The following is a 27,905-nucleotide window of genomic DNA, read 5'->3' on the forward strand; positions in this document are numbered from 1 at the left end:
AGACCCGCGCAGAGCAGCATCCCTCCTGCCTGCCTCCTCCCCGCCACTAAGAAAGCCACTCTGCACAGCCTCGGTCAAGTATATGTTTTTATTTTTCAGTGGAACATAAACTCCTTTAGAAAAAACATTCATCTCGATGATAACACCCATAGAAAAAAACACCAATCTTGTGGGGTTTTTGTTTTTGTTTTTGTTTTTTTAATTTGGCATTTGTTATTTGAATTTATATTAAAGCAAAGTGCATCTTTCTTATTTTTCTCATTTATACACATTGCACAATACATAAATAATGATGCTTATAAAACGTCTTTATATTTACAAGTAATAATATATTTATATATAACATAAAATACATTTTTTTCTTTAATAAATCTCAGGGTTTTTTTAAGGAGTCCTTTTTTGTGTGTTTTATTTCCAAAGCACTACAATGCTAAAGTTCCAATGAGAATGCTCTCTTGTTCATTTAAACCTTTATATTTAGAAAAATAGCTTATGTTAAGGTCTAAACATGCTCATTGAGCTAAGAACAGTGTAAAAGTATCATACTTGTGTATGAATTCAAGAAGAAATGAAAGCACAACTGCATTTCCAGATACGATGGTACCGGGATAACCTGATCTAAGCAGGTTATAACAGACCAACTATCATGAACACTTTTTTTCTTTTTTTCCCCATTTGCTTTTCTTTTGTTGTTGTTGTTGTTGTTTGTTTGCTTCGCTTCTTTTTTTAAGCTTATGCTTCTGTCACTTCGCATCTCAGCTCAAATTGTAAAACATGGGCCATGCATGGTTTCTTCACGGTTGTTTTCTCCCCTTGCATCAATCCATGACAATAAAAAAAGCAGTGGAAGGGCATCAGGTTATCATGTTGGGGCAGACTTCCCCCAACACCCACGTTCTTGTGGTGGACAAGATGAACACAGGGACGAGATGCCAGCCCAACGACAACAAAAAATCGACAAGGGTGGGTAAAGACTTGGCTGGGAAGGTTTTGCACCATCGTTTGGTTGCGGCTAGGTGGGGTTAGCACCACTGGGGAAGGGGGTCTCAGCTGGGTGTCACCGCCACTGGGGACGGCCGGAGGCAAGGGGAAGGTGGTGCATGAAAAATAGGGGGTCTCCTGTCATGTTATCCAAGAGAAAGAGCCATAACAAATAGCAAGTGGCTTCCCGATCCTTGATCGCATAGGATAATCCTTTCAGAGGTGGGAAACAATTATCGTATGCGATCTGCCCCCACCCCCCGCACCCTTCTCTTGCCCTTCTGAGTTATTGGTCATTCACACTTTAAAAATATATATATATTTATCAAAATACCAAGGCAAAAATCTTTCCATAAGCTATTTCTCAAAACAGGAAAACAAAACAAAAAGTTTGCATGAAAAGCAAGCACTCAGAAGGAAATAATAGCAGCAAAGTAGTATAAATGTCATGAGTCCACTCTGTCTCGAGTCATCGGTTATTAAAAATAACCTCCAACCAACACGGGCAACTGCTGATAAACTGTCTCGTGTAGCACTGGCCCCAGCCTTTTACAAAGCTGATCTGAACAGTAAATCCGGTCCATGGTTGCTGCATGAACTCATGGTCATTTGGCCTCTGCAAACTGTACGCCTTCTCGTAGTCAAAAGCCTTGATGGAAAAACCTGGAAACACTTTGTGCACCAGCAACGTCCTGGAGTCGGGGTTGTCCAGTGTGGCCGACTTGATGAAGATGGGGTAACTGCTGCGGTTGTACACCCACACACCATCCACTTCCTTAGTGAGCTGGATGCCATACCCGATCTTGCTGCGGACCTTCTGTACCAGCTGGCTTTTGTTGTCCGAGTTGAGCTGTCCGAGGCAGAAACCATTCCCCTGAGGTAGATCATAGAAGATATCCAGGGAGGGCTCTTGGACAGAGTACAGCCGACCCACGCGCGTTTTCTCTTCCCAGTATGCCACCACGCACCAGTGTGACTGATCCCCCGGCTCCTGAAGAACTTGGGAATCTAAAGGAGGTGAGAAAAAAGGAAGAAGAGGAGAAATTGAGTGCCGTGGGGGTAATCTGACCCAAAAGTGATGCAACGCCATGAGGTTGCTTGCCTGCTCTCACTTTCATGATGCTCTCCATGCGTGCACCAGCACCCCTAGCAGAGCCACCGCTTCTGAAAGCAATGTGTGACAGCCACAGTTAAGCCCGTTTACACTCACCCACTTTTGGGTGTTTGCTGTGATGCTTCAGCGCCTGGTTCTGGTGGGAGACAAGGGCCCAAAGCACCAGCTCCCCCTCCTCAAAAGCAGCTCGAGGCACCAGCAGCACCTGCAGCACCTCCATCCCTCACCCAAACCCTAGGTGGGATTGCCGGGGCCGAGCAGCACCCTTCCTGCTTCGGCCAGCTGCGTTCGGCAGGACCAGGTGCCGTAAAACCTTTATTTGCACCCAACAGACACACTTGGGAGGTCACCCAAGTGAAACAGGGGGCCCAGGGCTAGGCTGCCCCACTTGGGGGGGCTTTTTCAGGCGATGGATGCTCAGGCTGGGCCCTCAGCAGAAGGCAGCCTGCGGGAAGCGCAGGCAGATGGCGGCTTGCAGTGGCAGGGTGGAGACCGGAAGCCTTGAGTTTGTTGACAAAAACGGTCACAAAAACCCACAAGAGCAGCCCCAAAGTTAGTTCCCTTAACCCGTTTTTTCAACTCCTTCTTCTCTGCCTAACCCTGTGAGAGCAACAAGGGTACAGCACGGGAGGGAGAGGAGGAAAATGGGGTGGGGGGGCTGAGAAATGTGAAAAACCCCTTTCCCTGACGGAGTATCTGTACCAGCCCAGTGCAACTCCTCCCAGCCTTCGCAGGCATATTAAGACCTGGGAACTAGTAATCTCTATAACTGTATTTTAAAAAATAATAATACAAAAATCCAGCCCGGACTGTGGGTTGGTGAGCAGGGGGCAGCACCCAGAGGCCTCCCCAGCCAAGCACCATGAGGCACCGCAGTGCCGACTGAGCACCCTGCCTTATTTTCTGTATTTTTCTGTACTTTTTTGCTATTAATAAACCTGCTTCCCCAGCACAGGCATTTTCCTCTGGCCTCCTGTTTAAAGCACGGCACTGTGCTCTTAAAAAAAAAATACCTCCAGCTGCACACTTTTAATTTCATCATTTCTATGCCAGCAAGGAAAATATTTCTGCTGTTGCTGGAGGCAGTTATTAAAACCGGGCCTGAGCGCACCCAGCCAGCAGCAGGAGGGTCGCTCGGCCACCAGCCCCCAGAGCCAGCAGGGCCGGGGGTCCCTGGGAGGACAGCCTCACAGAGCATCACGCCACAGGGTCGAGGTGTGCCACCGTTTGTCCATCCACCTCCCCTTGCCAGTGCCTCCCAGGACTTTTGTTTCCTGTAACAATCCTGCTGAAACCTGGCACCGCTGGGGAAAGGGGACGAGCAAGGGAATGGGTGGCCCGGCTTGGGTTACTTCAGCCCTAAGTGAACGGGGTGCCAGCACCCCTCTTCCCTCTGCTGACAGAGGATGCCCCAAGAGGGTGTTTATCAAGAAACACCCCTGGGACTGCGTTTCCCATGGAAAAAAAAGCACAACCTGGGGGTAATGCAAGCTGCCCGGGTGTCCCGCTGTGTTGCGCCCCCCCCCCCACCCTTGCCGCACCCTCCCTGCCAGCAGGAGTTTTGCCCAAGTAAAGAAACAAGCTTGGTTGACAGCAGAAAAAAAGTTAATTGCTAAAAAAGCGGCTGGCCCTGAGCCCTGGTCCTGGAGGCAAGCTGGGGGCAGCCACAGGAGCCTCCCCCCAGAGAAGCATCAGGCACTGCACTGCTCGGGCGGGGGGACAAAACTGCTGTTTGCATACATGCGCAGAGAGAGGAGTGGATTTGTGGTTTTTTTCTAAAGATGGTTTAACTAGCTGTTTGGTTAAAGAGCTAGTGAAAGTAAAGCTAGGTTGTAAAAAAAAAAAAAAAGCGCACAACCCAAGCAACCAACCCACCTAATCAGAGCCTGCCGTCAATGCCTAGAGCCTGCAGGTATTTTTGCTTTACAGCAGTTGAGGGAATTTTGCAGCAACAGCCATTGAACCCTGCTGAAATTCCTGTAAGTTTTGATTTATTTTCTTTAACATTAAATCATCCCTTGGGGGGGGGGGGGACAACAAAAAAGCTTTTTTCACCTCAGGTTTTTGCTTGCATTAGTGAAGACCACTTAACAAGTAGCTCATTGCAACTTACAAAGAGTTATTTAATTGCCAGTGTGTTAAAAAAAAAAGGCAAAAAGAAAAAGAAAACTGCCTTGGCTATGAATGAACAGACCTTTATGGAGGGCTGGAAGTTCATGAATGAATCCCACTAGGGTTTTCAAAGACATGGAGTGACCAGACCTCAAGGACAAGTCTTAGGTAATCCGTGATTTTTTAAAAAAGCCAGTGCCAGCGCACAGTATAAATATGCCAGAGCGTCTTCTGTTTGCAAGATTTGGCTGTTGACTGGATGTCTAGTCAAAAAGCCATTAGAATATATGGGTTGAGCCTGGATAAACAGGGTCAGGCCTCCCTGCCAGCCTGGTGAGCCAGCCACCACCAAAGCCACTTTTCACGATTGTTGGGACCCCGGCGGAGCTCCCCCACTCCCCCCATTTTGGCATCAGCAGGGAGTATGGGTGGGAAAAGCCAGTGGCATTGCCTGGGCAGCGGAGGCAGGAGAAGAAGTTGCAGGAGAGAAGGAAAAAGTGACGCAGGCACGCTTCCGGCGGACATGGAAATTTTTTCCCCAAAAGGCTCCACTTTATGGCAATGCCCACAGGCTGGGCTAGGCACAGAAATGAAGCAAAATGCTCCAAAAAGTCCCAAAACATGCTGTCAGGGTCATCTCATGGTCCCGTGCCACCTCCCGCAGAAAGCCCTGCTGCAAACTTGCACAAATCCCCAGATCCTGGTAAATTTGGGGCCACATCTCCCGCAGCATGTCCTCATGGGCCACCTGCTACTATTGCCAGCGTGCCATGCACCGGCTGAACCAGGGCCACTGCGTGGGTCAGTACATAAACGGCTGAGAAACGCTTTGGGATTCCAGTTTTGAGTTAAAAGCATCGTTTTTATGAGCTCCTCGGAGCAAACACATCCATTTCTAAATGCCTGCAAAAGTCCCAGCAAGCTGTGAGCGCTCCCATATCCCAGCAATGATAATGCTTAATGCTAGAAACATGCGCACCATTATTTTCTTATTAAGCACCCCTCCATTTGCTGCTATTGTTAGTTTATTATTATTTCTATGGTTTGCAAGGCAGCCTGCCTAGTGGCCCCATCAGGATCAAGGGCCCCCCAGTGCATTGTGCAAACTTATTGTAAAGAAAAAATAACTGAAAATAAAGCTAGCCTCTGCCCACAGGAATTTGGAGAATTAGTCATATTGATCACTCATAGTCATGTCTACAGAGAACCACTGGCCAAAGCAGAGCACGTTTCTGCATGGAGGGGTGAAATCAAGGCAACAGTGTGGCACCCCAGACTTTTGGGGGCAACATTTCTCAGCAGTTTGGTGCCAATGTCTTTGAAGAAGATTTTGTTGACTCAGCACCACATTCTCACGGAAAACCACATTTTTTTCTCATTTATTCTACCAAGCCAGATGACACCCTCTGAACTTTCCAGAAGGGCCATCCTGACCTCTACCAACCCCTTCCCAGGGGAAGGAAGCATTGCTCCACGAAGGCATCACCCCAGCTCCTTTCCAACATGCAAACCTGTTCGACAGACTGTGAGGTTTCCCACCGCCTGCCTTGACCCTTGCAGTTGTCAAGTCCTGCCCAAAACTGCTCAATGAAAGGCCAGAGCCAGGGTTTCTCTTGCTTTGGCACCATGGAGCTAAGTGGGTGAGGGAGACTGACTCCACAGAGGGGACCTGAGTGACCCAGGAAGAGCCCCGTGCTTGGTTTTTGCGAGCTGCAGCAGAAGACTCACACCTCACATCACAGCTGTGCTGGAAGCAGCAAGGAATTTGTGAAGCAGCTTTGTTCCTCGATACATCAACAGCTTCGGGATGATGAAACCGTGTCACCTGCAGCTGTACTTTTTCTTTCAGAGTTCTGTCAGTTTTATGAGGGGACCAGGAAGAAAAAGTTCTTATTCATTCAGGAACTGAGCCATTTCAGCTAATTTCAGGAGAGGTTTCTGTGATTTTTTTTTAAAGGCCATTTTGTATTAAAAAAAAAATACACTGAACATAATTTTTGGTTTAAAAATGTGCATCGGCCCTCTCCATCCCTCCTGTTCATCACTAGATGTTTTCATGTTTTCCAGTTCATCTATCCAGCCCTTAATACCCTCTGAGCTGGTATTAGGAGTGCCAGAAGCCGTTGCAAAAGCCGAGCCCTGCAGAAGACAGAGACCAAGCACTCGCTGCTGCTCACAGCTTTTGCCTGGCAGTGGAGGAGAAGAAAGAGCGGGTCCCCCTTTCTCTCTCCCTCAAAAGTTGTGTACTTCTTCCAGGCTCTGCCCAGAGGCAGCAACACTGCGGCCAGCAAAGCCTCTCGCAGGTTTTCAGATCTCAGCCTTGTCCCGGTGCCAAGTTCATAAACATCAGGGGGGAGGTGTGAAGGGGATCTTTTGTTTTGCTTTGTTTTGTTTTGACATAGCTAAAGGTTTTCCTGTAATCAACCGATTTCTAAGGAAAACAGCAAGTTGAGCACACACTGCCCTATCTTACTCGCCCGGACTACTCCCATTTGATCCAGTCAGGAGCTATCTAGATCGTCACTGGAATCTGTGACAGGAACAGCTCTTAGCTGAAAATGGGAATACAACAGCGCTCCTGATTAGATTTTTAAATGCCTGTAATTGGATCTTTTATCAGTGATATTAGGACTACAAGTAAATTAAATTATCCGACTGCAGAAGTGTTTTAACCACAGAGATTTACGTGTCTTGATTCTTTTTAACAGCAGCTTCGCCCTGCAGGGTCTCCTGGTGCTCTTCCTAAGCTTCCCACCATCACACGTCCCCCCCTCCTTCATTCCTCTGGGAGGCCTGGGCTGGGATTTCCCACCCAACCTCGCCATGCCATCACCTCCCCTGGCAAGGCCATGAAGGGCTTCTCTTTTGGGTACCCTCGCCGAGCCACTTGCGGTGGTGACCCTGCATCCATGACTGATAACCCAGCGTGAATGGACAGAGACGGTGGATAAATTAAAGTCCACATGCACCGAGCGCTGAAGAACAGATGAAACAAAGGCCCTTCCTCCTTTATCTGTCAGCACACACGGAGGGCATCTGTGCTTAAAAAAAAAAAAGGCTGGACTGGTGTCAGCACAATGTGTTGTCTGGTCGGGGCCAAGGCTGAGACCGAGCTCAGCGCATCTCGCGCCGTAATCTCTCTTGGCTGACCTTAAGTGGCATTTGCGAGCGCGGGGCAGAGCTGTGCCCCTCATCTTTTGCTGCTCACTGAGATGGAGACAGAGAAAAGGCAGTCACTGCCTGCAAGATCTCTTCCCACACACCCAAAAGCAGGCAGTAAATCCTGCGTAAAAGGTGCAAGGCTTTCGTGGTTCACATACAAATTCACTGCATGCAGCACCACGAGCTGGATGCAAATGTACTTGCTGCAACTGATTATAGCCTCCCCTTTTACGAGCAAATACACTTTAAAAAATGCCAGGAGTGGTTCATGTTGGCTCTGCACAGGTTTTTGCATGCTCCTCTGTGTTTTCTTGAGAGTCTCTTAGACCAGCTCGGGGCACTGCAGTTGCAATTTTGCCCCTCATGTCACTGTAAGTACCTTTTTGCAGGATCTCAGGAAAAACACATGACTGAACTATTATTCAAGAAGGGACCAGGAACTGCATCAAGGTGAGGAGAACAGTGAGCATGATGTGCAACCACAGAGCTAATCAAAGCGAAGACAAACAGGCATGAAACAGGGAAATGTCACCTCCCTTCTAATCTCTCGGGTAATTCACAGGGTCCTTGGGTGGGGGAACAAACAAACAAAAAAAAAAAGTCCAGAAAAAACCTTCAAAGCCAGATTTCCAGATATGCCTTGCAAAAGCAAAGAAAAATCCAAATTAAAGGACATACCCTGCTGTAGAAAAGGGTCTTTGTGCCTTTACTGGAGCTTGTGGGCAGCCTGCAGACACCACCCATGGGAATGTTTGCCCCAAATCTTTTATATCTCACTGCACACCAGGGCGAGACAGTTCCCCTCACTCCTCGCTCCCCTGCTTTTGATGGCTCGGATGATTTCTGAAAGGCTAATTTAGGGGATTGTCACGTGCTCAACTCCTGTTGTTTGCAGAGAAAATAACCCCCCCAGGGATGCGCCCACCCAAGCCACCTGCAGGGTGGCCCCCAGGGACGTGCCCCCTGCCAGCATGAGAGCCCCCAAAGATGTGTCGGTCACATCAACACTTGCTTAGGGAGCCCTTAATCTGTGGATTATTGACATGATAGACCATAACATCTCTTTAGGAGCCATTACAGCCCATCCTGTCAGTAGGTACTTACAGAGTCCTTAATCTGCGGATCGACAGGCTAGACCTTAATTTTGTGTCTATGTCTAATTAGGCAGTTTCTTATTACTCAACCTATACAGTAACCATGCTGGCCAAAGAGCCTTAAAATTATTTCTTTAATTCATTAGCAAGTTGCCCACCCAATCACTTAAATGTCTCCTTGCTCCTCAAAATAAGTAAACCTTGCGTAAAAATTGATGTCCTGAGTTTTTCCCCAAAAACTTTACTTTGGCACCAACAACAACACGAAATCTCCCTGCCTGGAAAATGAAAATCTCTATTCTCTTGGTGAAACCCCAACTTTCTATTCCATCACAAGCCATCTTCACTGCCTGGGGAAGGATGGAAGGCCTTTGCACTCCGTTCGTTCATTTTTCTAAGGGCTGGTGTCTAGAAGCCGAGTCACTGTGAACAGATTTGAAGTCTTTTGAGTCTGATGGGGATGCAGGGGATAAAATTTGGCAGAAGCCACCATGGGAAGGAGGCCGGGATTGTAATGATGTTTGATGTTTGTAACCAGGGCTTTGGTTCAGACCAGTTTAGCAGTGACTGATGTGGCTCTCCCCTGCATTAACGGGAGTGCTCTGCTCAGTCCAGGCATCCTCTGGGGACCCGAGCAGGAATTCCCATCACCTCCAACAGGGCTGCAAAACCCCCTTGTGAAATCAGCACCAAAATGAGGTGGGGTTGGATGGCGAGAAGAGGAGATAGCAGGTCCCCGAGGACATCCCCTACAGTTTCCAGCACAGCATGGTGGCACCTTGGGCCAGCCTTCTCCTGGGGTGCCCGACCTGGCACCCAGCCCCAAACCGTGGGGCTTAATTCATGGATGGGGCACAAGAGCAAACTGAGGAAGGGTTTGCTACGAAGCCCCGAGGGTGGGCAGCGATGTGGCAGAAGGAAGGCAGGGCTGGGAGGGCAGCCAAGGCGTGAGGAGTACAGCGTGATTCGCAGCCAGGTGCGGACACGCATGGGGCAGTGGGGAGCGGGGACAGGAAAGAAAGAACCGAAGTGAAACTGCCGGGTTCATGGAGTCCACCAAAACAGAAATTTGATTCACAAACATCTTATTAGTCATTGCTACTGTCTAGTTACAGTGATTAATCAATTATCACGGCTAAAAATTACCCAAGAAGAGAAGAACCTTTCTTGTGCCCATTTTCTTTAAAAGCCAGCAAGGCTGCAGCCACTGGTCTGAGTCTGCTGCAGCTACAAGGGGGAAAAAAAAATACACATGCACACACCAAAAATGCCTGTCAGCCTGTCTCCAGCGGTTAGAGAGGAGCCAGCTGACTCCAGTTTCCTCTGTACCAGGCTTTGGGCCTCATCAGCCATGCAAATTATAGAGTACCGTGCTGTCTGAAGGCTGAATTTCAGCTCAGCTCAGAGAAAAGCCTTAGAGGAAGGGTGGGGATGAAGAAGCCAGCCAAATCCATTCATAATATTTACAGTAAATGGGCTTCTTTGTTGTTGTTTAGTATACAGTCAAATTATTTTTGAAGCTTTAATTTAAAGAACCTTCTTTATCTGCCTCTCCTTCTGCACCCCTCAAAGGTGTGGGAAACTTTTCTCTTTTTTCAGAAAGCGGCAGAATGGGAATCCCTCCCTCTGCGCGTCACTAAGCCCTGCCCGCGATGGGGTGGGAAGAAGGAGGCCTTCCAGGGGGACAGGGGAGACCCCTCCCGGGGTGGGGGGAAATATCCTGGGGGATTTTAAGACCAAAAGGAAAAGAAAAATCCTGCCCAACGTGTGGGAGCCGGGTGGGCTGTGTGCTGTGGTTAAGCACGAGGGCACAGATGCTGCACGCGGAGCCCCCCAAGTCCTAATGCAAACCCCTCCCAGACCCCTTTTTACCACACGTGTCCCCACTGCTCTCCTCCCAGGTGGCAGGGACACTTCCCTGGAGGAGCAGCTTGCTCCTGGATGCTCCCACAGCCCCTGCCCTTGCTCCCACGTGTCCCTGCGCCGTCTGCATGCATTTCATACAAGTCTGTGAGATCCCATTTTAAGGACAATCAGGGAGGTTTCAGGAGATTTCAGAGGCTCCTCCTGAACACGCAGGAAACCCCAGCAAGTCTTAGCGGTGCCATGCACCCGCCAAGTGACTCAGGGCTGGTCCCGGCCCCAGATGGTGGCAGTGATGAACAAACGCCTCCCTGCCTGGCTTCCAGCAGGGCACACCCCTTCTCCACCTCAACTCACCCCAGAGCTGAACCAGAAACCTGAGAAGGAGGAACCAGCACACAAAGGGCTCCCGAGTTACAACCACGCAAAGCAGACCCGAGGCTGAGCTTGCCAAAATCCCCTCTCCGGTGACAGCAACCTGCCCATCACCCTCTCAGCGTGGGGATAAATCACCACCACTGCCACCAAAGCCATCAGAGGCCACCAGGTCCCGCAAGCTGTGGGGTCACGGCCCTCCTGAACACAGCCCTCAGAGCTCAGTTTTGGGAGATGAAGACCTTGAAAGGCTTTTGCAATTCAAAATAAAAGCACAGCTCAACCGATAAGACGGTCGCTGCCGTCTGGTCCTGGTGATGCCCCAGCAAGCAGGGATGCAGCCCCCGAGAAAGCCATGGCTCTCCATGTTTTATTCTCCCCACTGACAACATGTAGCTATGCGGGTTACATGTTAAAGGGCTTGTAAAGGCCTTAATAAAAACTGATGCATACTAAGCTAGTATTTCCAAACTGATACCTAATACCCAGATGTGTGTCATGATTTTTTCCTAAGCGCATTCTGCGCGCACACACACACACACACACACACGGGGCATCACTGCCGCTCTCATTTCCATAATGAAAAAAATCCTCTCCTTGCAACACACTGACCTGTAATTCTCCCCAAAGCTATTGCAAGACCAAAAACAGACATTTCCCTAAAAAAAAAAAAAAAAAGACCACCACCCATCCCGTGCAGAGCTCTTTCCTGGAGGGCAGGGAAAGGCTTCTCGCAGGGATGTAAAACATGGAAAAGCACGGCTGGAACAAAAGTCCTTTTCATGCCCAATGTGCCCCCCACGGCCCCACTCCATAACAATTATGAAAACTGTTTAGCTGGGATGGCATTTGGAGCATTTACTGCATTCCTGCCAATAAATTCCATTCCCGGATCTGATGGAAAACGCGCCCCCCTCTTTCCTCCCTTCCCCTCCCTGCCTTCATTCCTTCTGTCTTTCTTTACAACCTAATACCCTGTCGACTCGGGGCCAGGGCCTACTTAGGGGGAAAAAAAACACCCAGCGCCAGACTGGAGACAGCATGCAGACTGAAAAAGTTAATCATTACTTCTGTCTGCCTTCATAATCTAATCACGCCTATTCCTAAGAGCATGCGGCAAAGCCCACTTGCGTGCAGGCATGCCGGGGCTGGATCTCCGTGGACAAGACAAACGGACGGCACCGTCCCCCCTGGCCGGTGCCCCCCAGGCAGGGCGCAAGCCAAGCGCCCAAAGGCCGGCAAAGGGCACTTGGATGGAGTTCACAAGAGAGGAGCTGCCTCGTCACGCACACACCCCTCCCCTCGCCTCTCGCTTTGCTCTGGATTAATAATGCTGAGCAGTTATAGAGAATATTACGTTCATTAAGTAATTAACCCTCACGGCGCTCCGGCGGAGCTGGCACCCCCATTTCGCAGACGGAGTGCCAGGGCCATCGGAGGTTTCGGCGCTTTGCCCCGAGCTATAAAGCAAGCAACACCCAGATGAAAAGCTCCAAAAAGCTGCTTGCTCCTGGAGGAGGTGGCTTCATCCAGCAGCATGGTGGCACAGGGGACACTTGAGGCAGCATCCTCGCCAGCCCAGGAGAAGCCCTGCTTTGCTGCCATGCATCGGTGCATCTCCCCCAGCCCAAAATGCTTGCTTTCTGCCCCCAAAATCACCTCGCTGCGCCGTCCCAGGTGACACCAGCCTGGTGACGCCCGCGACACATTTTCCACGCTCGCTCTGCGGGGCTGTGACAGAGAACAGAAAAACCACAGGCCTCTCCGTGCTGAGATTTATGAGTTTGTTCCTTATAATGAGCTAAAAGTCTCAGCCTGGCTTCCAAAGAAAATGAATTCATCAGTTCAAACACAGTGATGTAACTTCAGGCTCCCGACTCCTTTTCCAAATAAAACTGCTGTTTCTCGATTCCCGTGCTGCTGCTCGCAGCATGGCTTTATGGGGTTATTTACCCGCTTGGCCTGGGGAGGCGCGGGGTGCCCTAACCCAGCCGCGGGGCTCCCAGCGGCTGTACCGGGCGGCCGAGCTGCACCCCACCTCACCCCCCACTTTCTCAGTGCCCTGCGACAGGGCTGCCTTTTTCTTTTCTCCTGCAGGCCCCATTGCAGATAGCTGCGGCACCTCCCCGCACTGCCAACCTCACGGCAGACATCAAAGCGTGGGTGGCCTGGGCAGGAGCTCCCCCTCGGCGGCAGAGCCCGGGAATTCTTAGTATCTCTAAGCCAGAGCCATCGGTTTCATCACTGCGAGTCACCAGGGCCAGAGCCAACTCCACCGGTTGTAAAAGCAGAGGATGTTTGAACTTTCACCACCTCCACGGTTCCTGGGTTTCTCAGCTGTAAATCAGCCCGTTTCGGAGGTTAAGGAGCACCTGAGCAGGAGGGGACGGCGGGGATGGGTGTGGTGGCGGCACTGCCGGGGTGCGGGGCAGCTCTGCCCCATGGAGCCATGCCGCCGCAACGCTCGCCGCTGCGAGCCAGTGCTTATTTAATCAGCATTGGCAGCTCTACAAACAAAATCTATTCAAAAAGAAAATTACCATTCATAGACTCCTGCTCGCTTATTATGTACACATATATGTACATATTTGCAACAATACTCCAAAGGCTTAGCAGCTGGAGCGCTCCTGAGCGAGTAGCTTAATGCAGAAATCTGCCTGCCCACCTGCCCGATAGGAAGGAAAAGCCCTGGAAAGCCATGTGGGCATGCTGGGGGCCAGTGATTTACACTAAGAAGTGAGGGAGAGGCAACTGAGCCTTCAGTCGCCAAAACCCAGCACCTGCTCTGTCCTCGAGGATGAGGAAGGGCACGGGCACCATGGTGGCTGTGGGCATGCACAGTGGCAAGCAGAAACCAGGAGAGGAGACTGAGGAGGAATGGGGGGAAATGGACAAGAAATGAGCCACGGTCAGTCTCTGTGCACCACTGGGGACAGGAGCCCCAAGGGAGGGAGCCGCGCTCCAGCCCTGCACCCGGGGACACCTCCAGCATCCTGCAACCCCCCTGGGGCTTTGGCAGCCCTGAAAGAGCCCAGGGCATGGCAGGAGCCAGGGAACAGGGACGGGAGCTGGAGCTGCAACACTTTTTGTGTAACGAGGTTAAAAGGGTAGAGAAGGGCTGAGCCAGCCCTTACAGAGCTGCTCTTTTTTTTTTTTTTTTTCAAGCTCAAATCAGGATAATGACACTGGGTGGGGAACAATTTTGAGGGCTGAGCAGCCAAATCAAAATTAGTCTCCAAGCCAAAAGCTTCCTAGGCCTCACAGTTTGGGGAAGGAAGCTGAGAAAAGTCATGAAAAGATTCTTCAGTAAGTCGAGAAGCACGGCCGAGCGTAACGTTCAGGCAAAGGTGACCCTGCTGTTAAAATATTTTTCAGCATAATAAAAATAAAATAAAGCACTCGAACTGCCTCCCTCTGAAAGGTGGGCCCCACAAGATTGGGGGGGGTTCTCCTTTTCTCTCCTTTTCTTCTCTTTCTCCTCCTCTCCCGGCACTTTCTTCCCCTTCACTAAGCTACATTTTCTTGTATCTCTTTTTTTTTCTTTTTTTTTCTTGGCTCTTTCCTCATAAAAGACTGATGTAATTTCCTGTCTTGTCCCAATGTTTCCTGTTAACAGGGTGAAAGTTATCACCACAGATTTAAAAGGCTACCTAAAAAAGGGTTAAAAAAATAAAAATAAAAGCAACAGGAGAGAATGGCTGGCCATGAGCAATGCATCCTGGGGCACACCTCGTCACCTTCTTTCTCCATTCCTCATCCAGGGGCCACCTGCATGTCCCCCGGGATGCAGGGCTGGGAGGAGCAGCTTTTGTGTGGGTCTGGGGCACAGAGAGAAGCCCCAGACTTCCCCGGGCAAGAATGCACCACTCCTTTCTTGCCAAAAATATAAAATAAAATAAATTAATCAGTGGAGAAAGTGGCAGCCTGGCTGCCAGTACCATGGTCACCCACCGCCCCCCAGCCTGATGGGCAGCACCGCTTTCCCAACATGCCCAGCATGCTGATTTTATTAAAAGTTTAAAACAAAAACAAGAAAAAAAAAAGGCTAATCACAAGCCCTCGCCACATCCTGTGCGATGCTGAGCACCTTCCCATCCTGCTGGCCCCCGCACCACGCAGGATGGGGCCGCGCTGCTTGTGCTGCCCCGTTCCTCAAGAGCGGTGGGACACAGCACTGCACTGGCGGCACACAGCCCATCCTCAGCCAGGTGCAGGCAAAACAAAGGGATTTCGTCAAAAAGCAAGGGCGGGGGGGGTCAACTTGAACTCGCCTTTCTTTGCACGCCACCACTAAAACAGAGCGTGCATCAGCAATTAATAATATCTTGGCGCTGAAAATAAACTGGAAAGGAAGCTACTTTGTGACAGTAGGCAGGTGGCCAGGCTGTGGCGTGGGTCATTCAGTCCTGCCGGGGACAGTGGTGGGGCTGGCACTGACCCACGCCTGGCCTCATATGGTACCCACTGAGCGCGGCCGTCAGCCCACCTGCCTCCTGCACGGCTCTGGGGGGGTCGGTGCATCCCATATTCCCCGTATTTGTCCCCCCCCGGACAGTGCACACCCCGTTTTCCCCCCGCCAAAATGCTTCAATGCTGGTGCTCACGGGCTCTGTATTTAGAAACAGCATCACGCTGTGTCCCCCCATCCCCACAGCAGGTAAATGCATGTGGTTAATATTACTTGTTCCTATAGTGTAACTGATACCCAATCACAGACAGCGTAGATGGAAAAGATTCAGGCCCCATCTCTGCCAGCTCAGGACTGCTCCCGTACGAGTGTTTTTGTCCTGTCTAGTTTTAAATGTCCCCAGTGATCGGGTTTCCAGCACTTATTGGTACATTTTATTTTGCAAGCAGATAGCGGTTTGGATTGCTCTCCGGCAAACATGCAGGTACACCCCTCCCTGGCACCGAGCTTCCAAATTCACCTTTCTACTCTCATTCCTTCCCTCAAAAGCCCCAGGTTGTGGGAGAAAACCCAGTGGCCCAAAAGCCAGCTGCCTGAAACTGAAATGAGCCACAAACCCCTTCGGTGTGGCGACGACGAGCAAGGTAAGAGGCAGCGACCCTCCCCGGACACCATGCAGACGTCGCTCGCAGCGGGATTTCTTTTGCATTTTATTGCCGACTGCTCCCAAGGCACCGTTTGCTTGGAAAAATCCCATGGCGCCGACGCAAATGGATCAAGCAGGGATCACTGCTGGGAAGGGGGATGGAGTGACATGTGCTGAGGGCTCCTGCCATCGCTTGGCTTTTAACCCCTCCTGGGACAACATCTAGGGGAGCACCGAAACTCCTCCCTGGGCCCCGGAGCAGTTCAAAGCAACTATTCAACAGGTCCCACTCTCTTTTGGGCAGCCCCCAGGGTGAGAGCCCACTTCAAAAGCCCACAGGAGGCAAGGGGCCGAGAGCCGTGGGGCTGGTGCCAAGCACCAGTTCCCCCCTCCCCGTGCCGCTGGCCCGGCCGTGCTCTGCCACAGTCAGATGATGTGCGAGGCAGACGCGAGGCTCCTAGTCTGGCAGGCAGCCTGCTCTGCTCCAGAGGCTCCAGCGCTGTCATCCATGTGTTAACCCCTGATAACCTTGTCCTTCGGAGGACGGGGATGTGCTTTTTGGGGAGCTGCTCCAGGCATGGTGGCTCACGCCACTCACAAACTGCTCCGCAGCAAGACTCGGAAGGAAAGGGTGCAACAGCGTGAGGCATTGGAAGCAACCAAAAAAAAATTGAAGGGCCATATGCTCAAAAATAAACCCAGAATAAGTGACTTGAAAAAAAAATCCCAAGCAATTGTTTATCCCTGGAACAAATATACAATCCTAGCTACACAGGGAGATGTCTCAATTTCAGATTATAATAGGATGCCAATTTGTAAATAAAGGCATTTCACAGGAGGTTATAAACTCTGTACTACAGGGAGGTGGAAGAAGGGTTGGGAATGGGAAAGTATGGCCTGGGTTGGGAACAGGAAAGCACAGCCATGGCTGGGCCGGAGAAGCCACTCGGGATCCTGCTTGCAGCGGGGAGAGCGGAGGGACCCACTCACGAATAACTGTGGGTTTAGGCAAGGTGCTTCTCCCTGGCGAGCAGATACCAGCAGGGATCAGAGGCACAGTGAAACATTCCAGGCCTGCCCGCTATTCCATAATGAAATGTCACTCAGCGTCACGCAGTGCCTCTGCAGCAAAGCTGAATCAAACCTGAAGGAAAGCGGCCCATTAGACCCAGCACAGTCCGTTCCCAGGTGAGCACTGCTGGTGCCTCTCCAGCCTCCAACCAACTTTCCAGGTCTTTCCCCATCTTTCCAGCACACTCCTTGAGCGGAGGAGGTGGGAGGGAGAGGTTGAGTCTGCACTCACCCAGCCTTAAGCCACGGCGGGCTTGGGCTGGCGCCCACCCAGCACCATCACGCGATGTCCGCTGGCTGTGGGAGGCTCTGAGACGACTCCAAAGTCTGGGCGAGTCAACAGGCACTGCCAAGCGCAGGCTGAAGGCTGAGTAAACTCTTGCTTTGGTATTTTATGAATAACCCCAAATAAAAAAAATAAAAAAAGTGGCGGAGGTGGCAAGGATACGAGCCAGCTCATCTTGCTTTCTCTGCATCACGGCCTGGGCTTCTTGGAGAGCTTCTTTTTGCTGGCAGACCCAGCACTGTTCAGCTGTCCCGCAGGAGAGCTGCCTTCTCACCCACCATGGGCACCACAACCCTGCGCCGGCCAAGAGCCACCAGCAGGGCTGGAAGAGGGAGATGTCCATGTCCAGGACAGGCGGATGCCGTGTCCACATCCCATGGAGACCCAGCACCACCCCACTACCCCGAGTTCTCTGAGTGCGGCTTTGCTTGTTTGAAAGCACAGTCATAACCAAACACATCTGCTGGGAACAGGTCAGCTCAGAACATAGGAAAAACCACTCTGTCTCCTATTTAGAGACATTATTTTTATCTCCAACGGGATATTTCTTCTCTGTGCTTCGACCACGTCAGGGATACAAAGGACCTGGGCTGGTAGCACCTGAACACAACCACCTCAGTGGGCGACACCCTGGCTTACCCACACAGTGACCACCGATAACAATAAAGAGAGATATGTGGTAGTAAGGTGGGGGACACGAGCTGGAGGGACAGATGGGGAGAGACAGCAGAGGTGCCCTGAGAAGAGGCGAGGGGAATGGCACAGGGTCAAGGATGAGCCGACGCTGCATTAATATCCAGCCAAGCTGCATGCAGGCTCCATGGGCTTCTCTGCTCTGATTTTGACCTCTGGAACAAACCTCATCCCCATCCTTTTTTTTTTTCTTTTTTTTTTCTTTTTTTTCTTTTTTTTTCTTTTTTTCCCCCCCTATTTATAACTAAGCCAGCTAGGTCACAGAGGTGTCGTGTGGCTGGGTCCCCATCCCTCGCACTCTGCCCCCTTCCACACACTGTCACTGATGACGTCAAAGCACAACTCCACTACACAGGAGGTCACCCCGAGCATTCTGGGGATGCCCGTCCCTTTGTGGGGGACTCCCTGTGACTGCATTTTGACTTTAGGCTCCCCCCCTTTTTTTTTTCATGGAGGCAGGGCAGGAGCAGCTCAGCTTGGTGGTTGTGCGGGGGAAACACTTGCAGATGCCGCTCTCCATCCATCACCCTGGCCATGCCATGCTGTGCCATGCCACATGCCCTCCCACCTCCTCCTGCTTCTGCTCTCCCAGCACCTCTGGTATTCATCAATGAAACTGCCTTCGGCCTCCAGGAGAAAGCAGCCCTGCTGGCAGCCAGACCTGCGGCTCCCTTCATCAAAGGATCCTCGCTTCAGTTCCCTTCTTCATGCTCCTCTGACAACGCCCTCGTCTTAAAGCCCCATGCAGTTTTCCTGCCAGAATGGATGTTGACCCCGGGCTGGCCCGCTGCCCAAATTCTCCGTGTCAATAGTGATCTGCCTCACCAAACCTACCTGTCTGCCTTCGAGAAGCTAGGCCAAGCCTACCGGTTCTGAACGTGACTACAACACGGGCATCTGCTGCCCAAAGCAACCACTCCAGGCGCCCATGGTGCTACAGATCTACACGGCCACCATCCCTCCACCACGTCCTCCTCAGCTTCTGAACTGACAGAAATGGGGGTCTTGTGGCTTTTCTTAAAGCCTTTGTAAGGCAGACTGGAGGATGGGTTTTCCATTAGGCCTCTGTGGCCCGCACCTTCCCAAACCCAGATGAGCACTCCTCCCTGAGGTGAAGCGCTCCAAGCACACCCTGACTCATTAAAGCCCTCTTCATATGCACTCTTCTGCTAACTAAAATATGCCAGGAAAAAAAAGAGAAAAAAAGAAAAAAGGAGAAGGTTAGCTTTAGAGAAATGCTGCAAACTGCATTTATTTTCCTTTCTCGACTGGGTTTCTCCAGTTGGGAATTTTCAGCGCTGCACTTCTGTGCACGGAGTGGAGATGCCAGTAAATCAGACCAAATTCAAAACAAATGCTCTTTCATGTGGAAGCATTTGGCTTTGTTTCATAGCTTGTGTAGCTAACCGTATCCCTCCATGAGTCAACTCTCCTATCAGCTCCTCATTAAACTAAATGGCTACAATTACATTTGTGGAGGAAAAAGAGTGGTTAATGATCATAAAAGGTTCTGTTTCCAGGCTTTTGGGGGGGAAAACCTTTGATAACCAAGAGAAGAAAAATAAATCCAATCACATGAAATAAAAAAAAAATGCCCTCGGAGGGGGGATGGTGCTTTCTTTTGGGGGCAGGGGGGGCTCTGTTCATGCAGCTCCTCGGAGCAGCCCCTGGCCCCAAGGCACAGCGCTGGAGCTCCCTTCCCACTGCCCTTCGGAGCGAGCCGACTGATTTCCTGCAGCCCAGGCCCCCACCTCCCTCTTTCCCTTCAGAAGCAGAGCAGACAGACGAGATGTTATCAATAGCTTGAACCTTTCAGAAAGCCCCCTTTTAAAAGCGAGTACTTCCTCTGCTTATTTCATGTGGTATCCTGTGGAACTGAACTCTCTCCTCCCCTCTGCAATGGGCATATTTCAGGAGGAAAAAAAATAAATCTAACAACATCCTTATTGTGTTGTTTTGCTCCTTGTTTCCTTTCTTTTTCCAGTCCCTTTTTTCTTCCCTGCCTTCCCTAAAGCTAGAGGCTCCAATGGCAAAAAAAGGAAAACCCAACATCCCACAATGCTAAAAAAAAAAGCGCAGCAACAAGTTGCTCCATTCCCTCTCCCCCTCCCTTTGATTAATTCTCATTAGGGCCTTTGAACAAACACTATGCTCCCCTCTCAAATAACAGACAAGGTATATATTAAACCGAAAGAAAAACAAACAAGGCTCACTTAAAGACATCCACACCAAATGCAATTCCTGGAGAGAGAGAAAGACATGCAGACCCGTGCGCACGCACGGCTGCTGATGACATATTTCTGAAATTCCAGTCTCAGGGCAATGAGCTGCATAACTGCTCCACAAACCATAAATCAGGGAGACATGCCAACAAAGAGAGCACCTTCCAACATCAGCGAGTACATGCAGGTACGTGGTTTCAGACACTCAGTGAGCATGCACAACTGCTTTCATCCTGGCAGCACCAACGCGTAGAGCCTAGCCTCAGGACTGACCTGGCCGGGGAGGGAGAAGGGCTGGTGGAGGCTTTGCACCTTGGAAAAACCCAAGGAGGGGTGGGGAAGCCACCCTCCAAACCCCCATCCCATGATGGCTGAAGGAGGTGGGAAGTGGGAAAACAAGGTAAATGCAGCACCCTCTTTAAAAGCCGAGCCTCACGCACGAAACTTTGGGTGCCGGTTACTCCAACCAGCAAAGCCTGAAGCAGTGCCCAGGCACAGCTCTTGTCCCAGGGATGAGACAGCGGTGCCACCGCTGCCAACCGGGCCAGACAGCTTGACACCAACCCCTTCTGCAAGGGACACCCACACCTGCTCCGATAAACCACGCATACGACCAAACCGACGGCCAACATCATTCAACCTTCCCCGGCACACCTCTTCCTGCCTCGCTCCGAAATTAATGGAGCGTAAGGCTGGAGTTCAAAGGAAATACAGGCTTTCGGGGAGGGACAGCTTTGCCTGGGATTTCAACACATCCTTTGCGAGCAAAGCTGCTACTGAAACGAAATCCAACTCCCCCTCTGAGCATGCCTTTCTCAGCGACTTGCATTCCTGAACCCCCCCGCACCCATTCTCAGCTAGGTGGGACCCTCGGCCGAGGAGACCCAAAGGGGTGCGGTGGAGAGACCTGTGGGCAGAAGTAAGGTCAACGAGAGGCGTCTTACCTGAAAGCCCCCCAGGGGCTAGACAATTAGTTCCCCCTGTTTCAGTGGAGGAAGGCACAGAGTCTGGACAATCTGCTGCAGCGGAGGGAAAGAAGAAGAAGAAATCAGTATACATGCGATTCTTTGCAGGCTCCCAGCGCTGCCGTGAGCGGAACACACATTCCAAAGCGTTTAACAGGAAGCAATTATTAACATGGTATCAAGATGCATCAAGATGCATCCACCCTAACTCATCGCCTCAGTCAAGGCTCCGTGCTGCACTTAATCACCAGCCCAGGCTGATTATAGACCGGCAAATATTACAGACTGGCTGCCACCTCTCCATCCAAGTCACCAGGTAATGAAATCAAGGCTGTCCTCCTTAGGACGGAGCTGACAGAGCTCCCAAAATGCTTAAATTGCAGCTTTATGCACCTAATGCAGTCAACACCTGTACTCACCAGAACAGGAAATGAAACGGAAAAGTCTCTTCACTGCCCTGTTGCCACAAATGGTCTAAGCTTGTACTGCCCTATTCAGCTTTTGTCACCACCGGCTGCCGCAGACCTCACCCACCGCTGGCCACCCCTGGGAGCACAGCGTGCATCCATGGGGCCCACCCCTCCAACCACTGACCAAAGGGACAGGGTGAGATTACCCATCCTGTCCGCAGTTTCCCGTGACACATGAGAAGCTTTTGGGTTCAGGGTTTGGGCCTCTCCATCCCGAGCCACCCAAGCATCTGCTTCCCCTGCTCCAGGTGGTGAAAGCCAGAAGCCACCACCGGTCCCCTGCTCCTACAGGCAAACTCCAGCTTTTTGGTCACTACTGCATGCAACACGAGCTCAGGGGCATGCTGTGCCTGAGCGGAGATGAAGGCAAGAGGAAAAATCCATAAAATTCACACAACCGCCAGGTCCTTGGCAGGCTGTACTAAAACACAGCTGGTTCCAGCCTCGCACTCTTCCTATCACCCACGTTAGCCAAGGGCTCTTGCTAGTAAGAGGTACTCAAGCTTGTGTTATGTTCGGCACTGAAGAGGTCGCCGGATCGGAGGTTTACACAAGACTACTGCTTGTGAATCTCCTCCCCCAATTCCCTTACAGCAATATAAAACCATCACGGAGATGTCCAATTATTCCCGGTGGCTACCATCCCAACCCTGCAAGGTGCCGACTGTTTCCTGGAAATTGCCAAACCTCTGACTCCCATGAAAATCAATGCCACAGGTGGGCATTTGGCTCTGCAAGCAAAACCTCAGTAGGTTTCCTGCCCTTGGATGCTCCGGCACCACCACGACAGCATGTGAGCACCAGCCCAGCCCAAGCCCCTCCAAAGCTGCCCGCAGGATGCCGTGGATGACTGCGCAGCAGAACCAGCACTGAGCCAGGCTCAGCAAGGCTATGAGTGGGCTATGGAGACAGCCCCTCGCAGCTCCTGTCCCGCTTAACAGTGGGTCAGAATATCTGCTTGAACTATTTGAGGGCACCACTGTCCCTCTCACTTCCAACACAGCCACAGGCAGCAGCCCCTGCAGGGGCAAGGGGACGCTGAGCTGCCATGCGCCTCCAGAAGCTCAGCTTCGCCCTGCGGGCTCAGCCCCATGCCAGCCACTGTCACCAGCCCCTGGGGACATCCCAGGTAAGGAACAAAGTCCTCACCTACAGCTTCTCCTCAATGAATGTATCCAAGCAAGCTGGCTCACACCTACAGCCTGGCGCAGGTAACACGTCTGTCAAGAGCAGACCTTTGTGCTCTGTGCAAAGTCAGGGAACCAGAATCACAGAACAGTTTGAGTTGGAAGGGACCTTTAAGGATCATCTAGTCCAACCCCAAAAGCATACGAACATCAAATCAACACAGAAGCCAAGGAGGCATTTCACTAGCCGCAGCAGACCCCAGCACCCTGCTTTCCTCAGGCAAATGGCACAGCCTCCCCAGCACCCTGCCACCAGAAGACGTTTGCCATAATTTCACCGAGCACACTGGTGACCACTGCCGGACCCTGCGCTGGCACAGGTATGGCTGTTCACATGAAGCACTTATAAGACACGGCACTAGGCACCTAAATATTTTTATTACCACTATCTGGTTTGATAGAAAAATACAAGTTTCCTACTGGGTGCACATCCCCAGCTCCATTGGCACTGTCATTTTTTCCTAAGTCGCCCAAGTTAAGTGGAGGCACTGCTCCTACCCAAGGTCCCTGGGGTGGACCGGCATCCGAAGATGCACGCATCAGGTAGGTGAAGGACTTTGCGCCGTCTCACCGCCAGCTACCATCCCTCCCAGCCGTGGCTAGCATTACGGAATGTACAGGTGGGAAATGTCGGTCACACGGCGCTGCCTGCCCTGCCATGGGGATGGAAGGGATGCTCAGACATGGAACCCTCCCCGCCTCGGCACAGGCTGCAGAGGAAGCGCATGGAAAGCCTGAGCTTGTGCAAGTCACCTGCCCCGACAGACTGAGAGGCTGCGGCGGTGCCTGCCGCAGCCCCACACGCCCTGGTAGTCAGAGTTCAACTGCCAAATAGATTTGTCTTTCAAAAAGGAAGAAAAGGAGGACTTTTTGGTGAGTAACCCAGTTGTTTCTGCGTTTCCAATTGGCAGCATTAATCACTTCCTATTGGCTGATCCGAATAACTTTTCCTTTCGAAATGGCACATTCATGTTCTGCGGCTTTTCTGTTTACACACATTTTGCTACCTTATGTCAACACTTGCTAATGAATAAATATATCACTCCACTAACTGAAAATGAGGTCCTGGCAAAGGCAGATTGGATGTTTAAACCCTGCTAATAGATTTAGCCTAACATCTTTACAGGAAGCTGAAGGCAGTCATTAACCCTTCTCTCCTGCAGCTCTCTCTGCAGGCATCCTCTGAACCCTCTGCAGAGTACTTTGCGTCCCATGCTGGGATCATCTCTGGGGAGAAACAAGGGCAACAAAGGAAGAAATCTAAACACCTCATGCTTTGGGGTGACCACCCTCTTGTCCAGCCACCATGCAGGTGAAATAATGACAATTTTGCCCAAACCCACCAATCTTTGAGACCCAGCAGGGCCTCATTGCTTGTCACGGAACAACCCTTCTGCAACCCAGCAGAGAGCAGCACGTGCTTGGGATGCTCAGCCTCCTCCCGATACCCTCGTTCATTCGTCAGCCTTTATCTTGTGTTTTTTCATAATGAGGCAAAATATTTCATGCTTTGCAACCCAATCGTTTATTAAAGAGCATTGCTTATTTCCACATGGCATAGAGAAGCTTGTTATTGTTTCTAAGAGTTTGCAGAGGGGAAAAGTCTACAGCGTTACAACGTCCTGCCTCACTGTGCTCCAAGGGAGCACTGGGCAGGATGGGACCCCACCACGGTACCCCAGACATCTGAGGGCACCCCAATTTTGGGGTTCCTTTCCTTCCTTTTTTAAGAACCAACTGAGGGCAGCCTGAAAACGAAAAGACTGACTCCACCGAGGCGGTCCCATGGGACTCATCCAGACTCCAGCGGCAGCCAGTCCCGAGAAACTGCAGAGCAGCAATTTTAGGGAAACTGCTCTTCTGGCAGAAAGAAAAAAAAAAGACCCAGAGCTGGTCTGCAGAAACACATCTGTCTTTGACTCCCTGCCCTGCTGTCCCCCAGCTGCCAGGCATGACAGGGGGGCACTGTCCCAAAGACACCGCGCTCCAGATCCGCTAATCCCCGGGGAGACAGCAGCTGCCCCTCTCTGGCTTCACCCCACTTCCAACTCTCCCCACCTTTCCTCCTGCCCTGTGCCAGCCCTATTTATCTAACACTGGCGAGCTTGTTGCCATTTGAGAGTTTATGCAGACAACCGCAAAAGAGCTGGTGCCAGCCTCAAACGGGCTTCTCCCCTGGCACCCTGACATTCAGTTACAATCAACAGGCATGCAGAAGGGTGCTAAAAAAAATACTAATTTTCTGACACACCCACCCACCCCCCTTCCTAATTTTCTCTGCCTGACAACATGGGATTAGGCTCCCTTAAAACACAGCAAGATTTCCGCCAAGCCCAGTTGTCAGGTCTCATTTGGGCTCCCAGCTGTCAAGGAGCTGCTTGCACGAACTGCACCGTTTCCCAAATTCCTACAAAATCCGGGCAGGCGCAGGAGTGAGCTGCACAACTGCCATTACCAGCACGAGCCACTCGTGGTTGGGCATGACACCCGTGGGGCTACTGACTGGGAGAAGCTGGCAGCAGCCCCAGCCTTGTGTTTTTCCCGTCACAGCCTTCCCAAACCACTCGCTCCTGAGGCCAGCCCGAGGGCCTGAGCCGCACCACAATCCCTCCTCGAGTTTCCTGGCAGAGTTGTAAAATCAGACTTTGTGCAATGCCTCTCTTAAACAAATTACACCTCAATTCTTCCGGGGGGATCGGAAGGCGCCCCGGCACGCAAGTAGCCCAAAAGCGAAATGTATCAATGTAACAAAGACCTTTTCCCTGAGAAAGGGCTGTTCTCCCTTTTTATCTGAAGGCAGCAGTCTGCATTTAAAAAGGTCCACTTACTCGTTGGTTTGAGAAAATCCATTGGATATCTGGAGTAGGGTGGAGGGGGAGACTCTGGAATTAGAAAAGTACAGAGAAAAATAAAGGCAGAGCCATGAGAAAGAAAAAAAAAAAAAGATAGGAACTTATGATAACAGTTGCATTCTTTTAGCAAAACTGTTTGTCTTAGCTCTGGGGGTTGGAGGCAGGGCAGCGAGGCGGTGATTGCCTTGATATTTAGCTGTCAGATAAACAAAAGGGGCCGTCTGGCGCCAGCCTCCCTGCTATCTGCCGCTCGGGCTGTCTGATCGGGGCCTCCTTGGCTCGCCCGAGCCGCGGCAGCGCCGGGGCCGGCCGGCTGCGCCAGGCGGCCCCTAATCCCCCGGCACCGCGCGGGGCGGCGGGCAGGCAGCGCCGGGGGGGGTCCCCGCCCCCTCCCCAAATCCGAAAAAGAAAAAGAAAGAAAAAGAAAATGCCGCGTTGCCCAGTTAGTTAGTTGGGGGGGGGGGGGGGGGGGTGTTAAAGGAGGGGGGGTTGGGCAGGGAGGGCGTGTGGCTGCATCCTTGTCCACATCCCTGTCCCCAACCCCATCTCCATCCCCATCCCTATCCTATTCTGATCACCATCCCTGACCCCGTTCCCTACCCCATCCCAATCCCCATCCCTGTCTCCATCCCCACCCTCTTCTCCATCCCAATCCCCATCCCCTTCTCCATCCCCATCCCTTTCTTCATCCCAGTCTCCATCCCCATCTCCTTCTCCATCCCAATCTCCATCCCATCCCGTCCCGCACCTAGCTCGCAGAGCCGGCTGAGGTGGTGCGGGTTGCAGCAGACGAGCTCGGGGTGCGCCTTGCCGTACGACTCGCAGCAGCACAACCTCTTGACTTCGGAGCAGTGCCGGAGGTCGGGCCAGCGGAACAACTTGCAGAGCAGCACGGGCAGCGGGTACCAGTGCTGGCCCAGCCGCGAGTCGCCCTTGGCGGGCAGCAGCAGGCAGGGGGTGCGCGCCCCTCCGCGGGACTCCACGGCGTGCAGCAGCCCCTCCAGCTGCCGCTCCTTCAGCCGCTTCAGCACGGCGTGGGTCAGCGCCTTCAATTCCGCCTCCGCGGCCGCCCGGCCGCCCCTGCCCGCTTTGCCGGGGCAGCACCCGCGCCCCCCGCCGCCGGCATGCGCCCGGCCCTCGGCCGCCCCGCCGGGCTCGCCCGCCTCCTCCTCGCCGCCGGGGGCACGGCTCCGCCAGAGCCGCCGGACGAGCAGCGAGCGTTTGGTCCTGAACATGCGGGACGAGAGGAGGGGCCCCCGGCTACAAAACGGGCATGTCGGCCGCCGCGCATGAAGGGGCCGGCAGCCGGGTCGCGGCGGGGGGGAAAGCGGCGGCGGCGGGGCCGAGGAGGGCTGTGGCATGCGCCAGGCTCCGCGCTGGCTTCTTCCGCCGCCCGCCGCGAAAGGTGCGAGGAAAAGGGGGCAAAAAACGGAGGAAGAGCGAGAGAACCAGAGGAGTGGGGAGCCGTCTCTCTGTCTCGCTTCGCCCCCCGGAGAAAAAAGGAAAGAAGGCGAAAATGCCGCCTAGAGCGCGGGGCCGCGGCGCATCGCGCGGGGGTAGGCGGGCTGGGCTGGCCGGCGCCGCGCAGCCCTACGCGGCTGCGGAGAGCGCCTGGAGCCGCGGGGGATCCTCGGCCTCCCCGGGGCTGCGGCTCCCATCAAGCCGCCACCTTGGGAAGGGTGGGGGGCGTCAGGGATGCGACGCGGGGCAGAACGAAGGAATTAAAAAGAAAACAGCGAGCCCAAACAGTGGAGATAAAAAAAAAAAAAAGGAAAAATAAAAATTAAAAAAAAAACAACACCACCGACCCTAAAATTCGGCCGTCAGAATCGATTTAAGCATCTGTCACAAAAGAGAAGAATAAGCGCATCCAGAGTGTTGTATCCCTTTTGAAAGCCCAGGTCGTCCTGATTCGGGGTTTGTGGTTTTCCTCCTTCTTCCCAAAGGTTTTAATCCACATGCACACACAGAGTCTTGATCCGGCTGCTACAAAAAGAAAGAAAGAAGAAAAAAAAAAGTGGGGCTGTGTCCCTCCTTCCCCAGCAGCGTGCTGCTCTCCGCGCTGCTCCGCGGGTACCGGGGGGGCCGCTGCCACCCGCTGCCTCCCCCGGCGCCGTGCTTACATGGGAACCCTCTCCGTGCTGCCGGCGCGTCTGGCTTTTTTTTATTATTATTATTTTTTTCCTCCTCTATCTTCCTTCTTTCCTTCCCCTCCTCCTTCTCCTCCTCCTGCTTTTTTTTTTTTTTTTTTTTTTTTTTTTCCTCTTCCCTCCGCTGGCTGCAAAGAGGCGCCCTCCCCGCACCAGCGCCTCCGTCTTCCCTTGCTGCGGGGGAGCCCCGGCGGAGCGGAGCCGGGAGCGGCGGTGCCTGCGCGCTCGGCCGCGCACGCCCCCCCGGTCCCCCC

At 52.1% G+C, this 27,905-nt stretch overlaps 1 protein-coding gene across 3 annotated transcripts; it reads right to left on the minus strand.

Moving 5' to 3' along the window:
* Nucleotides 1–674: 674 nt before the first annotated feature.
* SMAD7 (SMAD family member 7) lies at nt 675–27,905 on the minus strand. 3 transcript variants are annotated; one of them, XM_080572288.1, is made up of 5 exons: nt 27,625–27,904; nt 26,250–27,487; nt 25,478–25,531; nt 20,972–21,043; nt 675–1,989 (listed from the first exon to the last, which is right to left on the minus strand). In XM_080572288.1, exons 2-5 carry the CDS (start codon nt 26,860–26,862, stop codon nt 1,451–1,453), a joined length of 1,278 nt encoding a protein of 425 aa, XP_080428414.1. In that variant the 5' UTR covers nt 26,863–27,487; nt 27,625–27,904; the 3' UTR covers nt 675–1,450. The 3 variants fall into 3 exon arrangements, with proteins under 3 accessions (XP_080428414.1, XP_080428413.1, XP_080428415.1); XM_080572287.1 differs by having other exon boundaries at nt 20,972–21,046; nt 27,625–27,903; XM_080572289.1 differs by lacking the exon at nt 20,972–21,043 and having other exon boundaries at nt 27,625–27,905.

The sequence above is a fragment of the Anser brachyrhynchus genome (assembly GCF_964034855.1).
Source record: "Anser brachyrhynchus genome assembly, chromosome: W".
NCBI lineage: Eukaryota > Metazoa > Chordata > Aves > Anseriformes > Anatidae > Anser > Anser brachyrhynchus.